General features: G+C 39.2%; 2 protein-coding genes across 2 annotated transcripts; one reads left to right on the forward strand and one right to left on the reverse strand.

The window, feature by feature from the left end:
- Positions 1–1,097: 1,097 nt before the first annotated feature.
- On the reverse strand, positions 1,098–10,609 carry rab5ab (RAB5A, member RAS oncogene family, b). Its single transcript, XM_080897150.1, has 6 exons — positions 10,416–10,609; positions 8,382–8,598; positions 7,399–7,550; positions 5,373–5,495; positions 5,035–5,128; positions 1,098–3,118 (listed from the first exon to the last, which is right to left on the reverse strand). The coding sequence occupies exons 2-6, from the start codon at positions 8,545–8,547 to the stop codon at positions 3,003–3,005; spliced, it is 651 nt and encodes a 216-aa protein (XP_080753276.1). The 5' UTR covers positions 8,548–8,598; positions 10,416–10,609; the 3' UTR covers positions 1,098–3,002.
- A 376-nt stretch (positions 10,610–10,985) lies between these two features.
- efhb (EF-hand domain family, member B) lies at positions 10,986–22,434 on the forward strand. The gene is made up of 13 exons (XM_080895400.1): positions 10,986–11,137; positions 11,259–11,318; positions 11,569–11,712; positions 13,912–14,089; positions 14,595–14,705; positions 14,822–14,951; positions 15,079–15,156; positions 15,274–15,341; positions 15,446–15,600; positions 15,927–16,134; positions 16,281–16,493; positions 16,813–16,994; positions 19,964–22,434. Exons 1-13 carry the CDS (start codon positions 11,075–11,077, stop codon positions 20,108–20,110), a joined length of 1,737 nt encoding a protein of 578 aa, XP_080751526.1. The 5' UTR covers positions 10,986–11,074; the 3' UTR covers positions 20,111–22,434.
- The last annotated feature ends 687 nt before the right edge of the window (positions 22,435–23,121 follow it).

Here is a 23,121-nt window from a genome sequence, read left to right on the forward strand (position 1 = left end):
ACCTAACTAAGATCAGTTTAATAATTTGTGATTTTAATGACTGAGACTTTGATGCTGACCTGTACTACAGAATATATAAACCAGGATATCTCAGCATTATTTATTTATTTATTTTACCTTTTCTATGTCAAGTGATTTGTGGGTCACTGCAAAGAAGGAAGATGCACAGCTAAATTCACAGGAATTTTTAACTTATATAGTAATCATTTATATCCACTATACGGAATAATAATTATTGCATATCTAGAATAATTATATGAGTAATATGTACAGTATACAAGTGACTTCATACAAGCAGGAGCTTACTCACTTGATCCTGGGAGGAGATGCAAATTCCTTGGAAGGTGTGTCGGGAAGGCCATCAGGACTCTGCCACCTCAAATATGTCACTGCTTGCTGTGCTGACCTTGTGAATGAGGGAACAGCTGAAAGTACTTTTTAGTATATATGGTGTCTATAAGAAAAAATATGAATGTTAGTGTCAGTAATGTTTATATAGGTGTATTTTTACACATGTGCATGTTGTACTACAAAAACCAAACAAAGCTGATGGCATATGCAAACAAGGAGCCAAATGCTTTGGCCACAGAGGTGTGGACTTTAAATGGTTTAGATAATGCAGAACACTGGTCAGGTCTTCTGGCACATCAGACATTTGTGTCTCCATAACATCCAGCATTCAGTATTTTAATTTCACAAAATTACCTGCAAAGTTGATATTCTACCCATCATTTTAATCTTGACAGCTTGTGTTTAGTTTATTTGGCATGCTAGAAAACAATTACCTGGTAATTATACGCAACCTTAACTAACTCTTCTACAATGGGAGGGGTGTAATGTCAGTTCTGTTTGACATCAAGCTAAGATAGGCCAAAGAGGTTATTGTGATTGGTCTGATTTGCCTGTTTATTAGGATTACACAGACCGTTATGAGTTATTAAGTATTTTATATAGATCCAGTCATTTTTGTTGAGATTCCTTATGACTCAATGTGACATGTGGCCAAATTGGACATTTTGCATCATATACTCACGAGGATATGGGCCTGACATGCAGTGTCCGACTGCTCCGCATATCACAACATGTTCAGAGCAAAAAGCTGTACAACAGACCTCTTTATTGGATTTATTAAGTTGTATTCAGACACTCAAAATGATCAGCCCATCACTAGTAATGCTGTTTTTACATCATTAAAATTCATTGAGCTGTAAGAGAGACCACCAGTTAGGTTAATTATGCTACTTCCTTATAGCCATAAGGTTAGCAAGTCCAATACAGTCCATCATATAAAATCGAAGGGCAGTCATCAATAATTAAAACATGATCAACACTGTGCAATGCAATAAAAGTTCCTTTCAAACACGACCATGGACCATTTCTGAGAAAAGTAACAAGACACCAGAGAGGGATTTTGTTAATAACACTACATATACCTAAAAAGACCACCACTGCTTAACATTTGACCAGTTTGTGACAAGGTCTAGAATGTAAATAAAAGAAGAAAAAAAATGCAGACCTATACTGAACTGTACAATTGTTCGGCATCTCTAGATAAATTTCCTGGTGAGCTTGCGAGCTCTGCAAGCTGTACTAAAGGAAGAAGACAACATTGCGACATTGCACCCTATAACAACATTAGAGTTTTTCGTTTTTTCCCCCCCACAGACTCGTGACATGGGGTGATAGTCCAATTTTCTGTTTGTATGCTGTCTGAATTTTTAAAACCACGCCCCTCCGTTCATCTACATTACCCAAACTGATGCAGGTTGACTACTGGCCTGAATGGAAACAGAGCAGGTTAGATAAGCTGAAAGTTTAAACATATCGCTAGTCATACATTCAAGTCTTTGCAAAACAGAATGTTCGGCACTCTTACGGTTTCCTGTTGATTTCTCTCTCTATGTCACTCCAAGTTTTTACTATGACACTGTGATGACAACATAAGAGCCTTCTTTAGGTCAAATTTTAGGTCAAACTCCACATTTTCGGCACCACGAAGGCTTGTTGTTGGGTATGATGTACAGAAATCTGACAAGCGTTGCTCTATGCATGGTTGCACATACTCAGGAGTCACATGTTTATAAAGACAGTTTCTTTTTTCCTTCTTCTTCTTCTTCATGCTAGAATTTATTCAAACACCAAACAGTACCCAAATTTATTTTCCACAGTCTCCCCTAAATGAAGTCCTGGAGGGATGCATCTTCTTGTGTAACAGATGTGAAGAGGGAGGGAAGGGTTGTTGGTTTGCACGATAATCATTTCCTGGCACCACTGAGACACCCAAGTGGCTCACAACAAACAGTCTGAGAATCCAGGCACCTCAAGATGGGGACAATTTGTTTTTTTCCAAATAGTGAGCACAGAAAAAAAAAAAAAAAACCCAACCAAAAAGAAAAGATTAACTAACTAACACACACACACACACACACACACACACACACACACACACACACACACACACACACACACACACACACACACACACACACACACACACACACACACACACACACACACACACACACACACACACACACGGGCAACAAGAAGCCGACCCTGCCAAGTGGCAACACCTTCTCATCAGAAACTCATACAAAACATAATCACACGCTCACGGGTTTTTCGCTCGCTCATCTTTCTTAACCAGGGTTAGTCTTCCAAGTGAATATGAGATAAAAATGTGTTTTTCTTTTTTTGTCTTTTTTTTTTTTCCTTTAGGCGTTGTAGTGATACATGCATCCATTATACTGATATACACTTCTTAAAAAAAGTTTAAAAAAAAAAAGAAAAAAGAGAGAGAACATCAAAAAAAAAAAAAAAAAGTATTAGAAATGCAGCTATACAGAGTCTTTTAGCTATTCCAGGGGAGTGAGGTTGAAGTCAGGTCTGACGTCAGAAAGCCAAGAAGCCCGATGTCCAGATGTTGTTCAGGTGAGAAGGAAGGGAGGAGCCAGAAGGAGGAGAGTGCATTTGTGTGGGGAGCATGAGCAGGAAGAGCTGGGTTAGTTAGCGCAGCATGGGCGGCTGGTGGGCTGAGCAGTCTCTGTCAGGTCCACTCCCCGGTTCCGTCCGGTGCTGGCTCCGGTCACTTGAGGCTCATTCTTGGGTAGTTTCTTTGCTGCAGTGAGAAAGACAGCGGATCAGTAATGCACCTACAGAAATTTTAGACAAGCAAAGACCACAACCTGACAGGTGATTACATCAAAAATTATTTGAAGAGTAACTTCAAATAAGCCCATTATTTTTGATACATTTTAGATAATACCTAATAATTTTTTCCAGTTGTAATTTTAGCTTTCAGAGATATATTCGAGATAAAATGTCTTTCATGTTCGAGTCGGTTTTGCAATAATGCTGTCACGACCTCCCTCTCTGTTTTTGCCCCTCCACAAAAGTCCAAATTTCCTTCCCAAAGCAGCGTGTCAGGGTGAAGAACCATTATGAGAAGTCGCTTTGAGATATTAATTAACTTACAAATAATATGAGCCCTAAAATGTATTTTTGAAAACCCCTGAAAAGTATCTAGCACTGATTTCTGGCACAGCCTATATGTCTGTGTGAACAGTCACACCCCAACTGTTGCAACAATGCTAATGTCAGGGCAGGAATGCAGCTAACAGCTCATACCAGCCATGCAGACATGACTGGTATTGTTTTTACTCTGTGAGTCATTGTCTCATCATGGCCACATGTGAAAACCACCTTTGTGCTAGTTCTTACAATAGGTCTCTAAGTACTTTGGCGGGTGTTAATTTGTCCAGGGATAGATTTTGTCAACACGATGTCATAACTTGCCATGACCTAGTCATGACACTTTAGAGGAGTGTGGCTAGGATCAAAATGAAGGTTTAGTCGGAAGATAGGTGTGGCCCCACACCTCAGTGGCGCTCTCACAGCCAAATGGTTTCCATTTTTTCCCCCTCCCTTTTATAAAGACTGATCCGCTTATAGTCTTCTCAAATACTTTCTGATAATATATTATTTTGCCTATTAAATGTTTAGAATTTCTCACACAGTGTGTGTCCATCATCAGTTAAAACATCTGGATGAAAAAGCAAAAAGCACTTCCACAGAACTGAGAGCAACTAATCAAGACCTTTCGCAATTTAAAAATAACTTGACAGCGCTCTCTGGTGGACAAACTGTGTACTGCCTCAGTGATTACACCTCAAACTGCATTTTACAGTGCCAGCTGGCACACCACATTCTGCAAGACATTCCACCGAGTAGACTAAATAAATACAAAACTCAACTAAATATAGTTAAGCTTTCAGAAGCTGCATCACAGTCCCGACTGCATCTCTCAAACTTCCTTCAGCAACATGAAAGCTTAGCCGCGCGTCAACTCTCTGAGACCAAAACTAGATTCAGATTACAATATCTGTTCAAATGCAACATTACTCGAGGTTGCTGACAAAGTTTCAACAATCGGGGATAAAGATGGACGACTGAGTGAGCACTATACAACATATAATTTCAGAACCTGATGGATTAACTGCTATGGACCTAGTTGCAAACATCCCGCGTTACAAGTATCCACCATTTATCTGTGAATACACGAGTCATTTAGCAGCTGCTAACAAACCACACAGTTCACTTTAAAACCCGCCGGTTCTTGCTAACACTCTGCAGCGGCTTTTTTTCACTGATCCAGCTCATTAATGACAGATGATCACCTGCATATAAATACTGCACACACTCATTTAATATTTGCCAGGTTTATGGATTGAAGCCAACCGACTGCCCAGTAGTGCATTCCGGTAGCCTAATATTACACAACCTGCACTCAAATGCACACTTGGATGAAGGCAGTAAGAGCCTCTTGTGCACTTTATCATACAAATGCACACCCTGAGATGAATCCTACAATATTATTTACACAACACGACAGGTGCACAGCCACTATCATTTCCTGTTAGTAAGGATACTTCAGAGACATTTCAGTGTGCTTAAATACTACAGCTAGTGACTGGCTCTGAAGGTCACGAGCAGTATTTCACTTCATATTTGAAGTCCTGCGGCGGAGACACTTACCAATGGCCATGAAAATCTCATTCACATTCATAGAGGTCTTCGCTGATGTTTCCATGAAAAGCAAGCTGTTGTCATCTGCGTATGACTGTGCATCCTGTGAAGGTTACACCAAAATTATTAGTTTTTCATAGTTTGAACTGACAAAGCAAGGAAGCAGCAGAGAAAGCCAAGTAGGCATGTTCCAAGCAGAGGATGTTTTTCTCTCGGCAGATTATTAACGACAATTATTCCAAGAATTATTTACTGTTAGCTTCAACAAATCCTGCCACAAAGTCTACTTTATTTGAAGATGACTTTGCGGCTCTGCGCACATCTTGAAGTTAATTAAGAAGACAAACCTGGAAGTCCAGTGCTCTCTTGTTTGCGAGATCAGCCTTGTTCCCAGCCAGGGCTATTACGATATTTGGACTGGCTTGTCTCTGAAGCTCTTTAACCCAATTCTTTGCCCGTACAAATGACTCCTGGAAAACAGATCAGGGAGGGGTAAGTGGAGGGGCTCAATTAGTGAAAATAGCAATAAGGCCTGTGTGATGGACGATAACAGGGAGACTTTCCCATGATGTCCGATTTGTCTATCTTTTAAAAAAAGTTCCAGGGGACACAATCATTATAGTGATGCTTTTGATGAGATATTACAGTAAACATCACAGTGTGCAGAGGCTGTACTACAATGACTTATGCAGCACAATAAACAAATGTTGCATTCAGCCCGATCTCTTTAAAACAGGGATGTCCAACTCCAGGCCTCAAGGGCCAGTGTCCTGCAGGTTTTAGATGTCACCCTGGGTCAACACACCTGAATCAAATGATTAGTTCATTACCAGGCCTCTGAAGAACTTCAAGACATGTTGAGGAGGTCATTTAACCATTTAAATCAGCTGTGTTGGATCAAGGACACATCTAAAACCTGCAGGACACCAGCCCTCGAGGCCTGGAGTTCGACACCTGTGCTTTAAAAGATTACCACCTTTAATAATAATAAAGAAATGTCAAAGCGCTTTATAGCTTTCTGTGCTTTGCTTTTATTAAAAGATAAGGGGAACGACTACTGACTTTGTCACTAAAGTAAAACCTACAGGAGAGAATAATGCTGACTTTAAACTCTGCTCTGTTCTATATTCGATTTGACTTGTATTAGCTTTTACACAAGAATGACTCACACCTATCCACATACATACAGTAGATGAAAGGAAAAATAATCTCTCTACATCCACATTTTAGTCATGCAGGCCAGGAAGCAATGCAACTTTCAGGTAATATGATATGTACGATAAAACTAGATTAGCTGCTCTCTTACTGGCAGCTGTTTCATTTATTTATCAGTTTGTTTAAAATGCTATCTATCGTGCTTTTCCCTTTTTCTCTCATTGGATATTGTTATGCTGGATCTCCACAGTACACACAAAAATCGACATCGACATTTGTGAAAGTAATCCCTGTGAGCCCAAATCTCAGACTTCAGGCTACTCTCTTTCAGCCACTCTGTTCTACTCTTGGCCCTGTATGTTGTCAGTATTAATCAGCCTTATGGTCACATCAGGCCCACAGCTCTGACTGAACACAAACTCCACCCACCTGCTGTTAGAACGTTTTGTTTACAAGGACTGAGAATTGTTTGAGATTCATTTTTTAATTTTCTTCCATATTTTTTGTTAGAATTCTTCCATTTTTAAGGTTAACGTTTTCCACCTAATGTCCAACTTTCTGTTTGAATTTGGTATTCTGCTTTTGCTTGGCTGTCACAGCACTTTGTAAACTCTGCATTTACAGGTGCTACACAACTTAAGTTCTTATTGTTAAAGGGCGGAGGAAGCAAGTTAAAAGAGCTCGTCTCAGCTGAGACTAGACAAGAGCTGAGAGGTTACACCCACTAATGTCCAGCAGAAGGTAAACAAGGAGGATCTGGAACTATGAATCACACAAAGCTACTCTGAGTTAAGAATAGGAGCATGAAGCTGGAAATTAGCATAATAGGTTCCCTCTAGGGCTGTTGAAGCAGACAAACATTGGAAACAGGACAAATCGTTAACCTGCACACTGTCTACATATTAAACAGAGAATAATATGTTCTCTTTGTCATGAAAATATGCTGACATATAACGCGTCCCTGACAATGCCCCCGGGAGACATCTAAGGTCTAAGCACTGTCTGCAAAACATTGTCTGTTGAGTGATGAGTCATTTCTTAATGTGTCAGGATACCAAAATAAGGTTCTGTTTTTAGCTTAACCACTGCTTAGAAATATTAAGGTGGAAAGCCCCACTACTTCCTCATCTTCGACAACAAAGTTGTTTGAGCTAGCAAAGGTAAATGAAAACAGGTGTGCCAACAGCTACACAGACATAAGCCTGGAATCTGACCAACCTCATTTGTAATATCATAGACCACGATGGCTGCCTGTGCACCCCTGTAGTACATGGGAGCCAGACTGTGGTAGCGCTCCTGACCGGCCGTGTCCCAGATCTCAAACTTGACTGTTGTGTCGTCCAAACATACCGTCTGAGTCAGGAAGGCAGCTGCAGGGGTACAAAGCAGACGGACCAGTGACAAGTGGGTCTTTAAATACTGAGCTACACAAATGTGTTTCAGTCAAGGTGACATGGCCCAATGTTGGAAACCAAAGGAATGACTTTGGGGATGACATTAAACATCCAAAATCAAAATGGGTGTGATTTGCTCAAAGGCACTTTTAAACCACATGTTAAACCTTAGTTTGAAAACTATGCTCTGTTTTAACTGAAATGAGAACTGTGAATAACACTTAAATGTTGTTTTTACCCAATCAGCTAATGCCAGCAGACCACTGACTGTAAAGGACTTTTTTTTTTTATCTTAACACACAGCCTTGGACACAGACTAGTAGTGGTGGAATGGCAGGATGATTGGATTATTTTCAGTAGTGAGTACAGTAAAGGTGTCACCTGGCGCTGAGGGTGAGATTATCAAGATAACCAAAACGCAGTAACCTAATGGACCAAAATATTTGCATAGCTGCCTGTTCTAATAAGGCATTTTTATATTGACAATTCCTCACATTCCCCCTTTTCCCAACTGAATCTCATACTGGCTACATGCTCTTTTGAGGAGTTCCAGTTTCCCCTGGTGATACTTTCTCTGTTTTACTCCAACACACCTTGATGATTCTATAGCCTTACTTCTTAAATGAACTTTAGGCTCTGGGACTATGACTCTTAGTACAGCTATCTGCATGTAGCCGTTATGTTATCTAGCATAACATTTAGTAAATATTCCATTATGTGGTTTACTGGAAGTCTCAGAGATGGCCTGTTCACAGAGCAAAAACAAACACGCCAACACTGACTTATGATGACGTAAGGATTACGTACCTCCAATTGTGCTCTCTTGGAATTCATGAAACTGACCCTTAACGAAACGAAGTACAAGGCTTGACTTTCCCACCGCGGACTCTCCTAAAAGCACGAGTTTGAACTGGCAAATCTTGTTGCCTGCGTTTGGCCCATTGGGTCGCGTGGCTCCGCCTCTACTTGCCATGTCACACTGTCTGGTCTCGTCCCCGGGATGTGAAAAACTGTAGAAAAACACCTGAGCAGGAGAAAGAAAATAAAGCAAGGTGTCATTATAAAAGAAGATCTTATTAACTGATACAAAAATGAAAGATAATAAGAATTTATGTGGTAATTTTGCCTTTGCAAAACATTTAGTCCCTGCAAAAACCAAAGTGCCAGTTCAGGGTTTTTCCTGTATTTAATACACTTTGGGGAGAGGACAAAATCTCTGGAAGCCACCAAAGTAAAATAAAAACAAAAAAAGAAAAAGAAAAAGAAAAAGGGAAATGCATCCCCCTGGTTAAGTAATATAACATGCTCATTTTATCAATACACAGACCAACTGTCAACCCTAAAAGGCAGATTGTGAACCAGGACAAACCCTGCAATTGATCAGTGTTTTAAATTATTCACCTTTAGCCTTTGGTTAATGACCCACACCACTATTCCTAAATCTAAAAATACCGCTTTTAGAACTCTTCATAAAAAGCTCCTGGAAACTACTTTTTTAAATGCATAGAGCTGCGTATAGAGCTGCGTATCAGGGCAATTGATATTTGATCTGTTAAATTTTATAATGTTGTTTTAACTATATTTCTTTTAAAATAAGAAGTCCAAATCCAAAGGCAAAATGCCACGGCTAATCCCGTAAACATGAATGGAAACTTACTCTAGTTTGGTACAAATTGACACATTACACATAATTTCAAATTACCGGACTCTCATTCAGCTACAAACATTAGTTGGATGTCCGCTATAGTAACAAGCAGCAATACCAGATTTAAGAGAGAGAGAGAGAGAGAGAGAGAGAGAGAGAAAACTTTGCCTGACAGCATGTTCAAAGTTTCGGAAACTGATGTCATACATATATTTATACTTGTGCCTCTAACGTTATTACCCTGTACCAGTTCAACAACAATTACAAATGGCAAGTTCAACAACTGTTCTGGCAGTGAAAACCCCAACACTCACACACAAACAACGTGTGTGTGTGGCTTCAACTACGTGAGGCAGACAGAAAGAGGACACATGTCCACCAGTCTGGACACATGTGTGGGAAAAAGTATTTGGGTCAATTTAGTGGTTTTGTTGTTTGTCTTTCATGATTTTGTAGTCAAACAAACAACAGCCACAACAACAGATTACCTCTGTAACCTAGACATTAACCATTTCCACCATCAAACTAAACACAGAACATCGCTCCAAAAATAATTGCTGTCAACTTCGAGCGTCGAAATCGCGTTACGACACAGAGATCACCACAAATAACTTGTGTTGTTGCCGAGTGGATCGTTTTAGTTGGTAGCAACTGCTAGCGTTAGCAACATAGCTAGCTCATAAGTTCAAAATGCCTAGTCCAAAACCCAATCTGCGTTTGTTATAAAGCATGATTTCGCTTGATTAACGCTGGCGTGAGTGCGGGTAGCAGCATACCAATCAAGCTTATACGCACTAAATATGACACTTACATAAGTTCTGAAAATGCTCAAACTCAGATGATGGAGATTTGGGTGTGTACAGCTAGTGACAGCTAGCTAACGTTAGCTCCGTGACGGTGAATTAGTGAAGTAGCTTATCAAGCAGCGTTTGAAAGAGAACTGCAACTGTTTGTGAGAGTAAAAGTGGATTAATGCTAATGTGTGGGTGATCTAAACGTGATGATACCTTCAGATTTATCAGCAGAACAACGTTAACTAGGCTAAGTTGTACGGCCCTTCCAGTGTCGGCTAGCTAATGTTAGCTAGCCAAATAATAGGTACTGGGCAGGCTAACGTTGTTCAGCTGCGGCCGCATCGGGAGGAGCCCTCCAGATAGCCTACAGCTAGTCAGCTAAAGCTAATATTAGCTACTTACCTATCAAAAACAGGAGCGTAGTTAATGGTAAAGGTATCTCCAGGACAGTATTTGCAGTACTTCAACGTATGTTCACAGTGTGTCGAGTATCCAACCAGCTGCTGAAACGTTAGATTTCATAAGGCTCAGCGATCTCGCTCTCCCACTTCTTTCAACTTCCCTTTTCGCATTGTACGAAGGATGATGACAGATCGTATGACTGGAATTCACAATCCGCCTGCGTATCAGGGTGGCCAACCAATCACACGCCAGGATTCATACCAAATTTATTGAAATATGTCTGTCTCCAAAATAACAAAAGAGAGTATTTACTTTTTTTTTTTTTTTATCTTTAAGCTAGTGAGCTAAAAGCAGGGATTGCGGTTCAAGGTTAATGCCACTGACTCAAAGCAATAAATACATTAGACAATGTGTTTTATTTTGGACAAGTTAGTCATTCACATGGTCTCCCCATTGGTTATCACAATCTTTGATTCGCTTGAAAGGTATTTTAAACCAAACTAGAGTATTAAGTTGAATTGCTGAACTATGTTGCTAGGCAACGGTACTTAAACAGGTGCACAGCTCTGCGTCCGAGCACGACAGAAACCCGTTTGGCCTTAAAAACTTCCCATACCTAGTTAGAGACAAACTTTACAAAGGCTCTATCTAAATTCATTATGACTGACATTAACACGTCTAGCGAAGTGAAATGTACTGACAGAATCCGAAATATACCGAAAGTAAGTCTATTTTAAGATAGCTTATCCTGTGCTATCGTACTGCTATTGTATTGTTTTAGTAAAATAGACCTTTATTTCTCTAATATTAACCATAGTGAACTTTTTTTTTTCTTTAATGCAGGCCGGGAAATTAATACCTCCAGGAGACAGTGTCAAAATCTGCTTACGAGAAGTGGAAAGAGTGAGTTCATTTTTATGTGTTTAGACATGGCATTCAGAGCATCCGGAAGTGGGGATAATTGTTGGAAAGTATAACTTCCAAGTGAAACCCCCCCCCCCGAAAAATCACTTGAAGCTCTTTGGACGTCTCTATCTATTATCTCAGTTTAAAACAGTTGTTTTACATCTGTTGGGATTATTAATCAGATTTATTATTTTTTTTAGACAAAATGTGTGAAATTGTGGGTTAACTCTTTCCCTGTAAATTTCAGCCCACGACTCCACCGGTGGTGAGGAAATTCCGCAATAGCAACCAGCCCGGACCAGGAACTACCCGAGTCCACACAGGGAAGGCAAATGACCCAGATGTTGGCAGCACTCTTGTTCATGGTGTCATCACCAAAGCACCCCTCACTGTGAGTATGAGCTTCCTGTGATTGTTAAAGGGACAACAGGGAAGGTTTTTAACTAAACTGAAATTTGATAGGTTGATATTTTGTTTAGATCATGACCAATGACTCATGTATTGCTCTGCTTGGTAGTGGATTTAAGGCTCATATAACTTAAATGGAATTGACACAATAAATGAAATGGCATTTATACAGTGCAGAAAATTAAATATAATATAGTATATAAAATTTTCTGGACACACTGTATATTTTTTATTCCATATATATGGAATTTATTTATTTTGTTTTGTTTATACTGCTGTACATCTTTGATGTATGGTAGTACTACAATTTCCTTCACTATTTTACAAAGTATGACTGTGCAATCACAATAAAAAGTTACACTTGAACTAGCACTTAAACTAGCACTTGCTACAAATAATATCCTGTATGTAACTGTGTACAACTGTACTGTTGTTTAAGTTGGACTTTGACTTTGACTTTAGTGACTTAAGTATGGAAGGAAGGAAGTCTCACCACCTTACAGTTGATAAAGTAGTAATAGATTTCATTTCAAGATTTGGAGGATGCTCATATGTGAATTTTTACCTTTTGTACATCAATTTATGATAAAAAAAAAATGTCAAAAACATTGGCAAAAGTTCAAACTATCCTGGATTAAAATACAGTGAGGCTCTCACTTATTCTGTTTTTGTTATCCCTGTTAAGTTTGTGTTCAAATGTGTATGATTTACTTTTGTTTGTACTCTTCATGATTTATGACAAGCTTTAGAGTGCAGATATCAGATATAAGGCTACTTTTGTGCACATTCAAAACACACACATACAGTATACAGGACTGCGCTGTGCACATTGAAGAGAATGGCAACCTCAACATTGAAGTTTACCGGAAGCCCACACACACGGACCAGTACCTCCTCTTTGATTCCCATCACCCTCTGGAACACAAACTTGGGGTAATTAGGACCCTACACCACCGGGCAGAACATGTTCCCTCTAAGCCTGAAGGGAAAAAGAAGGAACACACACATGTAAAGGAAGCACTTAAAACATGCGGTTATCTTAATTGGGCGTTCTCTTTCGAGGATGCCAACGTTCACATTTTGGACAGAGAGGACAGATGGTTTGAAAGAGGAGTGAAAGAAGCCATTTACGTCCCCTGTGAGCGACCATCTTTGAACAGAGGCGGTGGTTTACGACACCAACTCTCTGCCATCTATAATCCAGTTTTGAGATCCCTTCCCAGACGCCTTAACGCCCACTCACATCCTGGGCCATCTGACCTCAGGAAATCACATGATAGGGTGGGGCCAGGTTTCACAATGAGCTCACCCGAAACCCTGGTTGATTGTGACCCACACCCGCTTTTACACCTTGGCTCATGTGATTAGGTAGAGGATCATCAGGGGTCCTTTGTCCCTCTTTGGGGGGAAACTCCCACTGGGTTTAAATCTGGGACTCTCCACCATTTGACCCTTAGAACTGAAGAAGCTTCTCGGATGAGAGGTGAAACGTCTTCAAGCAACTTAAAGAAGTCCAGACCCTTTTCTTTCCAAGCTCCTTTGACTACAATGACCTGGATGACTGAGAACCTTCACAGACACACATACAGTATCTGTGTTTTGGGATGCTCTTTTGGACTTGAGCACATATCAACTGAGATTGATAATGATCAACAAATTATAAGGGATGGAAAATATTAATGTAGGATTACTTAGGAAATGATCAACAACACTTGAAAAAGCACTGGCTCACTACTTACTGGCTTTGTCGTAGAATGAAAAAGCCTAATATTGGACCTTCTCTTCCATTTTCCTTCTTTTCTGACCTGCCTGTGTGCACATGGCATTAGAGGCGAAGCGGTGCAAGAGGATGTATTTGTACGTTTGTATGTTGGAAGTAAAAACGATCTACCCCTGTCAGACGCATTTATTGTACTGCTGTATTATAGTGGTTTCCCTAAGTAAGTCATTTGCTTTTTTCATGATTTTATGTTACCCCTCAAATTGAATTTTCCTAAGAAGCAGACATTGATGATGGTTTTTCTATTTGCTTTCTGGAGTTTTCTCTGTATTCACATCTGTTTTGTGATGTCACCGTGTTTGGAAGCTGGTGCACAATGTTGCTTTGAGTAGAAAATTTAAAGTATACAATGACACATTTAGAATACTGACTGACAATAATCGTTTTACATCATTCCTACAGAGTGAAAGCTTGCTAAATCCATCCCCAAAGACCTTGTTCCAGCAGAAGTTACAAGAACTAAGTGAATCTGTATATGCCTCAAATAAGAAGGCTCCTCTAGGCAGATCATGTGTCCAACGTTCTGAACTCCCCCCATTGTGTAATGAGAAAACTACATTTGGCATAAAAACAGTAAAAGGTATGTATAACATTAAATAAGTCAAAAGCTAATAAAACAACAAGAAAGTTGGTTTAACCTCCTAAGACCGAAACTCATGGCATGCATTTTTAATTTCTCTTTGCTATTTGAGCTATTTGGGACCTGATGAATGTAAAAACAAAGGATTACGTGATTTTCTTTTATTTTTTTACCTGAGTTTTGTTTCTAAGAAAAATGTGATCCACATATGAGGACATTCACTTTAAATTTTGATAGAACAGTGGCAGTATAATGTCCTTGTAAGTGGATATCGGGCTCTTGTAGGGCAAAATTTAGTATTTTGTTCTAGACAACCCAAAATGTGATGTCCACATATGTGGACACCAGGTCCCAGGAGGCTAAGTTTGTAATGGTTGTGTGCTGTCATTGAAACATTTTAAAACTTTTACATTTTTTGTTTTACATTCTAAGTTTTCTTATATTTATATATTTTTCTTATATTTCTTTATATATTTTCTGACTATCTCCCGTTCCTTTCATCAAGGTTTGGGTGTGCGTGAGATTATTAACCCTGCAAAAACAGCACAGGAGGTAGAGAGGGAAGCTGAGGTGGCACATGATGCTTACATCCGTAGCCGTAATGCCTATTTTGTTGGTAAGAATGAAGAAAATCATACTATTGATGCTGTCTTTACTCTTTCCACTAACGGTCTATTTCTGGAATTCATTTCATCATTTTCACCACAGTGTGATTATCTTACTTTATTCCAGGTGAACAAATTAATAGAAATTATGACAGGACTCGTTACAGTAAAGACAGCAGGTTTGGGATCCTCACACCTCATTTCAACGATGGCCGTAATCTTGGCAAAACTCTTCATTGGCTGGGTGAATCACAGAAGTAAGCACCGAAATAAAGTGGCCATGCAGCAAATTCTTTTGTTTTTCCTTAACACTGCATATCTGCTCCTTGTCCTTCTAATTTAAAAAGTGAAAGCCAACTCGAATTGTTCATATTTTTTTCTTAGGTTTTACAATCCAGCTGCTTGGAAGAGATCTGGGAACAGAGAGAAGATAGCACAACAAATGGGCAAAACCATCGTCAAGTACTTTTTTTTTTTTTTTTTTTTTTTTTTTAAACTGTCTGTAATGAAACATATGAGACCTGTAATTATCTCACTAAGATTTTATTTAATTTTCCCATTTCTTTTCATGTTCTTCAGGAGAGAAAAAACGTTGCCTGTTCTGCCTGATCACACGTTTGGAATGGTCTTACCACCGGATGATTTTGGTAAATTTTGTATAAAAATGTTCTCCCGCCTTACATACGGGAATATTTGGTGTGTCCTTAGAAAAAGCTTTTTCAGTTGAAGACAACAAATACTTCCTTTGCAGGCATTGGAGAGCTGATCTACTCCACAGGTCCACGGCAGTACACGAGAGGCCCAGACAGACAGCGCAGCCTGGTGAATGCAGTGAGGCATCACCTCAAGAAGGTCAACTTTGAAAACTTCCCCTCCTTGCTAAAGGCATTCAGACATTATGACAAGGTATGAATAGACTCACAACAGGTTGCCAACTTGTGTTTGATAAGTCAAAGTGCTGGTAGTAAGGAAGTCAAGCTGTTGGTTTTAAGATAAAGCCAGTGATGTGTGACTCTGTGGTAAGATGATTTTCAAAGTAATAGAGCTTTAATTCTCATTTTGCAGACTTGTGTCACACTTCTAAACACATACCGAAGTCTGTATGGGTTCAAAGGGTTGTTATTTATGAAACTAGAAACCAGTACCAAATATTTTGCCCATTGCCTACAGATTCTACATGTTCAAAATGTGTTTATAGGGATTATGAATCTGTTTTTTATGTTAATTACCAGAAAGGAAAGGGGATGATTGACAAAGAGGACCTGCGTGCAGTGTGTCATCAGTTCCAGCTGAACGTCAGTGAGTCGGTCCTGGATGACCTGATGGACTACTGTGACACAGACAAGGACGGGTTTATCAACTTTCTGGAGTTTGCCAACTTTCTCAACTGGAAAGACAAAATGCCCATCAACATTCGAGAGCAGTGCATTATTGCAAATGGTAAGAAGAAGGCAATTTAATCTATCGGTTGATTTTATGCTTCATCACAGAACTAAAACTGCACTGATACCACCGACAATATGGAATGCCAAAAGACGACAGATTTAAGTAGTTTTTACATTTTGGTCTGATTAATTTATCTGCAGAGCGTCAAACCAGCTCAGCTCCAGGTGACATAGAAAGAGTGACAGCACAGCTTCATGCCTGTCGGTTGGTTGATCTTGAGGACTTGCAGCCTGTTGAGCCAGGCAGCTCACTGAAAACTCTTAGAAGCCTTAGGCAGACAAGGGCAGCCCCAGACCACTTCAGAACTACCTCCTCCCTCATCGGGGCTGCAGGCGCTGGTCGTTTCCCATCAGGTAAGTCAGGAGACTTTAAGCTGACAAATATGTTTTGCGCTATTAAAGCTGCTTCTCGCTTTGGACAAGATTAAGGAAGGAATATACCAGGAATCCACTGTCATTCACTTCTTCTTAAACACAGATCTTCCTCATGACACAGTTCAAATCACTGTCGTACCAACTCATCAAAACCAGCCATTTTTAATAAAATCAAATACATGAGATATTTTAGATTGTGCATATTTAAAAACATCCTTTTGTATTTTAGAAATGTTTTACGTAGTTTGCTTACTTTTTACTCCCTTCCCTGTACATCATCTGGTCTCTCTTTAAATAGATGGACGTACATACGGGATCCCATCTGTGCGCTCAGATCTTCCAGCTCCTCGCATTAAAAGAGTCAGTGACAAAAACAATTATGGCGATACATCCACAGCTGGAGATCTTCTACATCCATCAGTTCATGCCCTGCAAGGTGTTTATGAGGAACATTTCTTCTGTCCTCGCAGCAAGGAGGAGGTACAGCCTATAGATGAGACTGGGGTGGCACTGTCTATCTTTCAAATCTCACCATCTTTTATTATTTGTATGAAAAAGAACATTATTGTTATTATTATTTGCCAACAGAAACAATTTTACATTTTTTTTCTGACACAGAGGAAAAAAGTTATCACAGCATTGTGCTTTTGAAGTTAGGATAAGTGAGATAAGCGTTTAAAAAGTTATTACACTATAGGTCAGTTGATGCACAACAATGGGGTCTGTTCCATAAAATAAACACCACTGATGTGGGTAATCTCATTTACTGCATCAAAGTCTGGCCCATATAATATATCTGCCTAAGAAAGGCTTATGTCTGAGTTTTTCTTTTTTCTTTGTTTTTTAAAGATCAATTCAGAATCTTTGCTGGCAGTAAGTCAAACTCATTTCTCATGGATGCTGAACTCTGACCTCTGCCAGGGCTGCCTTTTGTCACTGATTCTGTTCAGTTTTTATGGACAGTTTTTGCTGGAGAGATTTCATGTCTTGGCTGGCTTAGGAATGACTTGGTGTCCCCCCACAATGGTGGAAGAATTACATGCATAAATACGTCTAAATGTGAAATTACTGAAGGCAGGGCTCTAGAGTGCGACCAGCAACCAAATTTTTCAATTTCGTGTGTACATTTGAAAGTACAGGTGGATAGAGAGAGGTGAGTAGCTGGAATAAAGCGATATCAATTCATTAAATCTTGAATCGAGTTTTAAATATAAATGTATTTTGCGGCAGAATCTCAGGTTAAAGCTCACAAAACTATTTGAACAACCACCAAACAGTAAATGAGAGCAGGTAAACGGATTCCACACAAAGATGTAAACACAGAGCTTGGACCCGACGCATCAGAATCAGCTTTCTCTTTCTCGGCTTTCTCACCTGACAGCATGGACATGCCGTCGGGGCTGAAAGCCGACAGCTCGCTGATTCTGAAGCATCGGTCTGCTTTGTGTTTACGTCTTTTTTGTGCTAGATTCTGAGCTGCAGGTTTTGTCTCTCTCCAACCAAATTTACTGAACCAGCAGCAAAACAAGACCCAAACTACGCTTCACATTTAATAAATGTCGTCATGAATTCCCTCTTACCTTTGCTGTTTTGCTTTCACCACGATAAAAATCACGCTGTTGTTTTTAGTTTGTTTGTTTGTTGTTGTTTTTTTGGGTTTTTTTTTACTTAGGCTTTCTCATCAGAGGTCATTTAATTTCTGCTGTTCAATACTGAAGAAATTTAAACTTTTTAAAATTATGCAAAATATGCATAATTACTACTGCAGTATATTTTCAAGGTTATCTGCTAGAAAAAGCTAGGCCAGGAAAATCTCCTTCATGTTTTTCTGTGTTTTATCCTCAGTTACTTTGATACAAAGGCATCTGCTGCTGTGATGCTACACCTCTGATAAAGCCTCACATGTATCAGTACTGATAAATGATCAGAATTATAATATTTCTGACTGTCTGGGTAAAAATTAATCTAATCGAATCGGGACCTTGTAATTCGGAATCGAATGGATTATAGAAATCAGTGACGATGCCCAGCCTTAGTGAGTAGCCTAGGCCTGACAGAAGTGGATGTAGGTGTGGGTAATAAAAAAAGATGAAAAGAACTATTGATAACTTTTTTGTTAAGTTAAGGCCTGATCCGCCTGAAATTCATAGCCAGTGCTCTGACACGGAGCCATCAATCTCTGAACGCTGAAAAAGCACAGTGTATCCAGAAAACACATTATATGCTGCGATAAATGCACTGTCCAAGTGTCCCCTCTCCCCACTGCCTTTCAGTGACAGGCAGCAGCAAACAGGTCGTCAAAGGAGGCCAATGTGATGATTAAGTTTAACATTGTCTACAATATTGCCAAAGCATTTTAAGCACAAGCACTTTTTCAGTAACTTATCTTTCTTGTAGAACTGTGCTCCAAATAAAGAACTTTGTGTTGACAAGATTGTTAGTTAATCATTTGCAAATCAATATTGTCTGTATGGACAGAAAATTTCCCCCCCAAAAAGTGCGAAGTGTAAAACTGCGGTGTTAAGCGGTGCAGTTGAAAAATTTGGGTGCTCTTAAATTTTGTGCTGGTGCGCCTAAGAAAAGTCGCACCAGCACAACCGTGGCAACAAGTTAGTCTAGAGCCCTGGAAGGTGTAGAAATACAGTATAAAATGCAAATGAAATGGTGAAAGTAATCAGGAGTCCTTCCAGAGAGCTGAAAAATAAAGTCAGAACAGAAGTACCAGAAAGTGCAGTTCCTCTAAGACCACTTAAGGCTGGCTTCAGAAGTGTGTCAGCTCCTCTAGAATCTCATGTTTAAAGTAGAGCAGATATAAACCATTTTGGTGTCCACAGCTAATTTCCCGCTTTATTAGAACATTTTTAAAAATAACTAGTTTAAACTGTAAACGCCAAATGTAGGAATAATTAAGCGCATGGCTGCTCTGAGTGTCACGTAGGTGCCAAGACACTCTTCTAACCTCAATTAATTCAAGTTACTGAACAAGACTGTCCAAGAGGTCTCCACTCATGAGTTTTCAGTTAAATTGAAGCAAGAATTTTTTATGTTAGCACTAATTAACAATCTGTGGATGCAGCTTACTAAGTCAGGTTGGTAGCCTTAGCTAATAGCGTAGCCCCCCCTCACTCTTGTCCATTTACGAGCCATTCTGGTTCCAAACACATAACCAAAGATTCAACAAACAAAATACCAACCCCAATCCGTCAAAGTTACCGTCTATAGTCCAGTCCAGTCTTTTATACATATTATGGTCTTTCTGTTATCAGCCTGCCAGATTTAAAAATATTTTACCATAGAGAGTTGGGGGCTGCCAGACTCCATTTATGAAAGAATAACAGAGCGATGACAGTGATGAGTAAGAAATGGCAGACAACAGTGTGCCTGAGCAGCTTCACTGCTTGACTTCATTGCTTGAATCTTTCTTACTGTTACTGACATATTTCTTACAGATTGCAACAATCTTCAGGAATGCTGGTGTGAATATTTTGGAGGAGACGTTTGAGGAAGCCTGGGAACTCGCGTCAATGAAGCAACCGACCAGGGAGGTTTGTGTGGAGAATTTCCGCAACGTTCTCAGGGAAATAAAAGCAATGTAATACCGAAGGGTTTTTTTTTTTTTAACACTAACAATTTTCCTCATCCATAGAAGTTTGTCCTTCTCACAAAAATTTGTTTTAGTTTGTTAGGAAAGCTTTTTTTAAACCACCATTCTCATAATTCTCACAGCTTATTGTCAGCTAAAGTCTTTTTTAAGAGCAGGAAAGAACGCTGTTTGCATTTCCTCTGTCTTTGCAACAGGGGAACTTGCAGTGCATAGGCTGTTTAAATGATTTCAGAGTCAGCTATGAAAGATCTGCATTGATATGAAAATATTCCAAAGAGACTGAGTTAAATTTGAATCCTTTCTGTGCTGCTACAGTCTTCAACAAAACAAAAACTACTGCTGATGAAAACTGCATCTTCTACACAATCGCGTGTTATATATTTTATGGATAAAGATCTACTTACCTGAATTAAAATTAAAATGTAAAAATATATAAAAAGGACGCAAGAAATGAAACTGTTTTTAAAAATCTTGACCTATTTTTTGGATTAAGGCTTTGTAGGTTGCTGCCTTTTATGTTATTTAATGAATTTGCTGGAAGCCACTTAACAGTTTCTGGCAGAACACCCATTCAAAAAGGAGGTTATGTGAAGAGACATACTGCACTTGCTGTGGTATTTTATTTTTTTCACTATATGGAATTATTTCTTGCGTCATTGAATTGGTCGTATGCAATGTTACGCTGAAGACCTGAGATGTTCTTTGAAGCTCTATTTTCATCACTGGGAACAGCAACAAACAACTTATCTCCTTTATGCATCAGAGCAGATTTTACAGCTATTAAGCACATTTTTTACTTTAGGCACTCTTGAGATTTCCTCAGAGAGCACACACAGGTGTACTTTTTCATACCAAACATCACAGATTTTTGGGTCCCATTCAAAACTTGTTTTGATCTATAGTTTGTTTATCTTGCCTGAATATCGTGTCTGTATCAGTATAACAAAAGTGCACACACACAAATGAATATCAGAGAAATTGTGATGCTGAGTGGCATAAACAGTTTTAATCAAAAATACTTCATTGTTCAATTAATTTGTTTTGATTTTTGTTTTAAAAACACTGATCATGTTTTGGGCTTCGTATGAAGTTGATGTCACCCATCATTAATAGGAACAGCACATTTGCCACGTCAGCATTTCAGTATTATGTCAAAAGTTTGTAGTGATGTTTCTATCCACTGATCAGAGTGTTCAGGTGCTTCAGTATTTCAGTCCCTGGACCCTTCATGTGCTGACGTGACTACTACATTGCAACTTGCTCCTAGTAGTTGCCAACCCTCTCAAATGGCAGCAGTATATGAATAAGTGAATGAAAATCAAGTTTAGTGTTTTTAGGCGTGCTTTGTTTGAGCAAACATTTTCTGTTTATTGGAAACAACATGCCATCCTTTGTTGGCATATAATAAGCTGCTGTGAAGCAGTGTTCAGTTATGATTAAAATGCAGCTGTCAGTAAATACTAAGTATGTTCTCTGAATCTTATCTCTTTTTTTCTGTCTAGAAGTAGTATTAACTTTGATTTCCACACATATTTATCCCGTAATTCTATTAATCAACCTTATAATGAGACTCTGACAGAGACAGCACAATGAATCTGAAGCGTCCTGGAGCTGGGACACATGCAAACATACAAATACACATTAAAGAAAGCATGAGGAATTGTTTGCAATCTGCTTCGCTAACCAGATTAATGAACTAGTTGGCGTCTAGCCTGGACTGATTCACACGTCAGAACATACAAAAAAACAATAAAATAACTAATAAAAACATTAGCTTTTGTATATTCACCACTTGTTTATGTTTTCTTGTTAATTTCCATTAAAGTGAGTGATGCACAGGCATGTTAAATTGTTTAATGTACTCTCACCATATCCATGAGCATATTGACACGTACTAAGCTAACCACACTCATTTAATCCCATTATGACTCGGTGAGATGCTTGACTGGAACTATAAAAAAAAATAAAAAATCCCCCCCCCCACGCAAACTTCCGCAGACCCCGCGTATTACCATGCAGGAAAATTAGACTAATCCTCAGCGTGTTTCATTATGCATGAATTAGCGGACGCTAATGACAGAATCCTCTCTGTTTGTCAGATATGTTGTCAACATTAATAATACTGCAGCAAGCTTTAACAGAATTGGATGACACGCAACATTCACGAGCCTGTCAAATGTGATGTCTTCGACAAGTGACACATTGCTGGCAGTGACTGTGGGCACAAACACAAGCTAAAGTGGAGAATTTTATGGCAGAATTAGTCATTCTTGCTTGGAGCAAAACGATACTATTATAACTATTTTCATTTTGTACAAGATTTGTGTTATGCTCTCTTTGGCCCATCAAGAACTGGCTTCAACTTTGTCGCTGGCAGCCATCTACTAGAACATATGTCCCTTTCTGCTTGCTACAGAAAGTGGATTTTCTTCCCTGATGCTTTTTTTTTATCACTAACAGAATTCCGGTATTAGTTGAATACCAGAATACAGATCTAATATTAACAAAGTTTTCTCTTGGCCTTTATAATAGTCACTTGTGGGAAAAACTATTCTGCAGTGCTCCACAAAGTACCAAAGTACTCCACAAATTTGGCACTGCATGTCTGCACAAGTATTCAAAACCTACTTTAGCAACAATTTAACCACTAACAGGTGGGATTTCAATGTGTTGTTCTAGTTGCTGATGAAGCTGCAAGCAGAAATGAATAAAGAAAAAGAAATGCTAAACTGAACTGCAGTGTGAAACCTGAGCTATTAGCTCACATGGATTACTTTTACATACACTGACTTTATTATTTTAAACTTTGGCCACTCTAGCAGTATATATAAGGCAGGAAGTAAGGAGCATAAGCCCTTAGGTTTTCTTTAAGGCTTTTTAATGTGGGGATAAGAAACTGCAGAGGCAACCATTGGTGTAGAGCAGGGGTGTCAAACTCCAGTGCTTGAGGGCCGATGTCATGTCAAACTTGTAAATGTGTCCTTGCTGCAAAACACCTGAAAA

The sequence above is a fragment of the Rhamphochromis sp. 'chilingali' genome, assembly GCF_963969265.1.
Source record: "Rhamphochromis sp. 'chilingali' genome assembly, chromosome: 11".
Lineage (NCBI taxonomy): Eukaryota > Metazoa > Chordata > Actinopteri > Cichliformes > Cichlidae > Rhamphochromis > Rhamphochromis sp. 'chilingali'.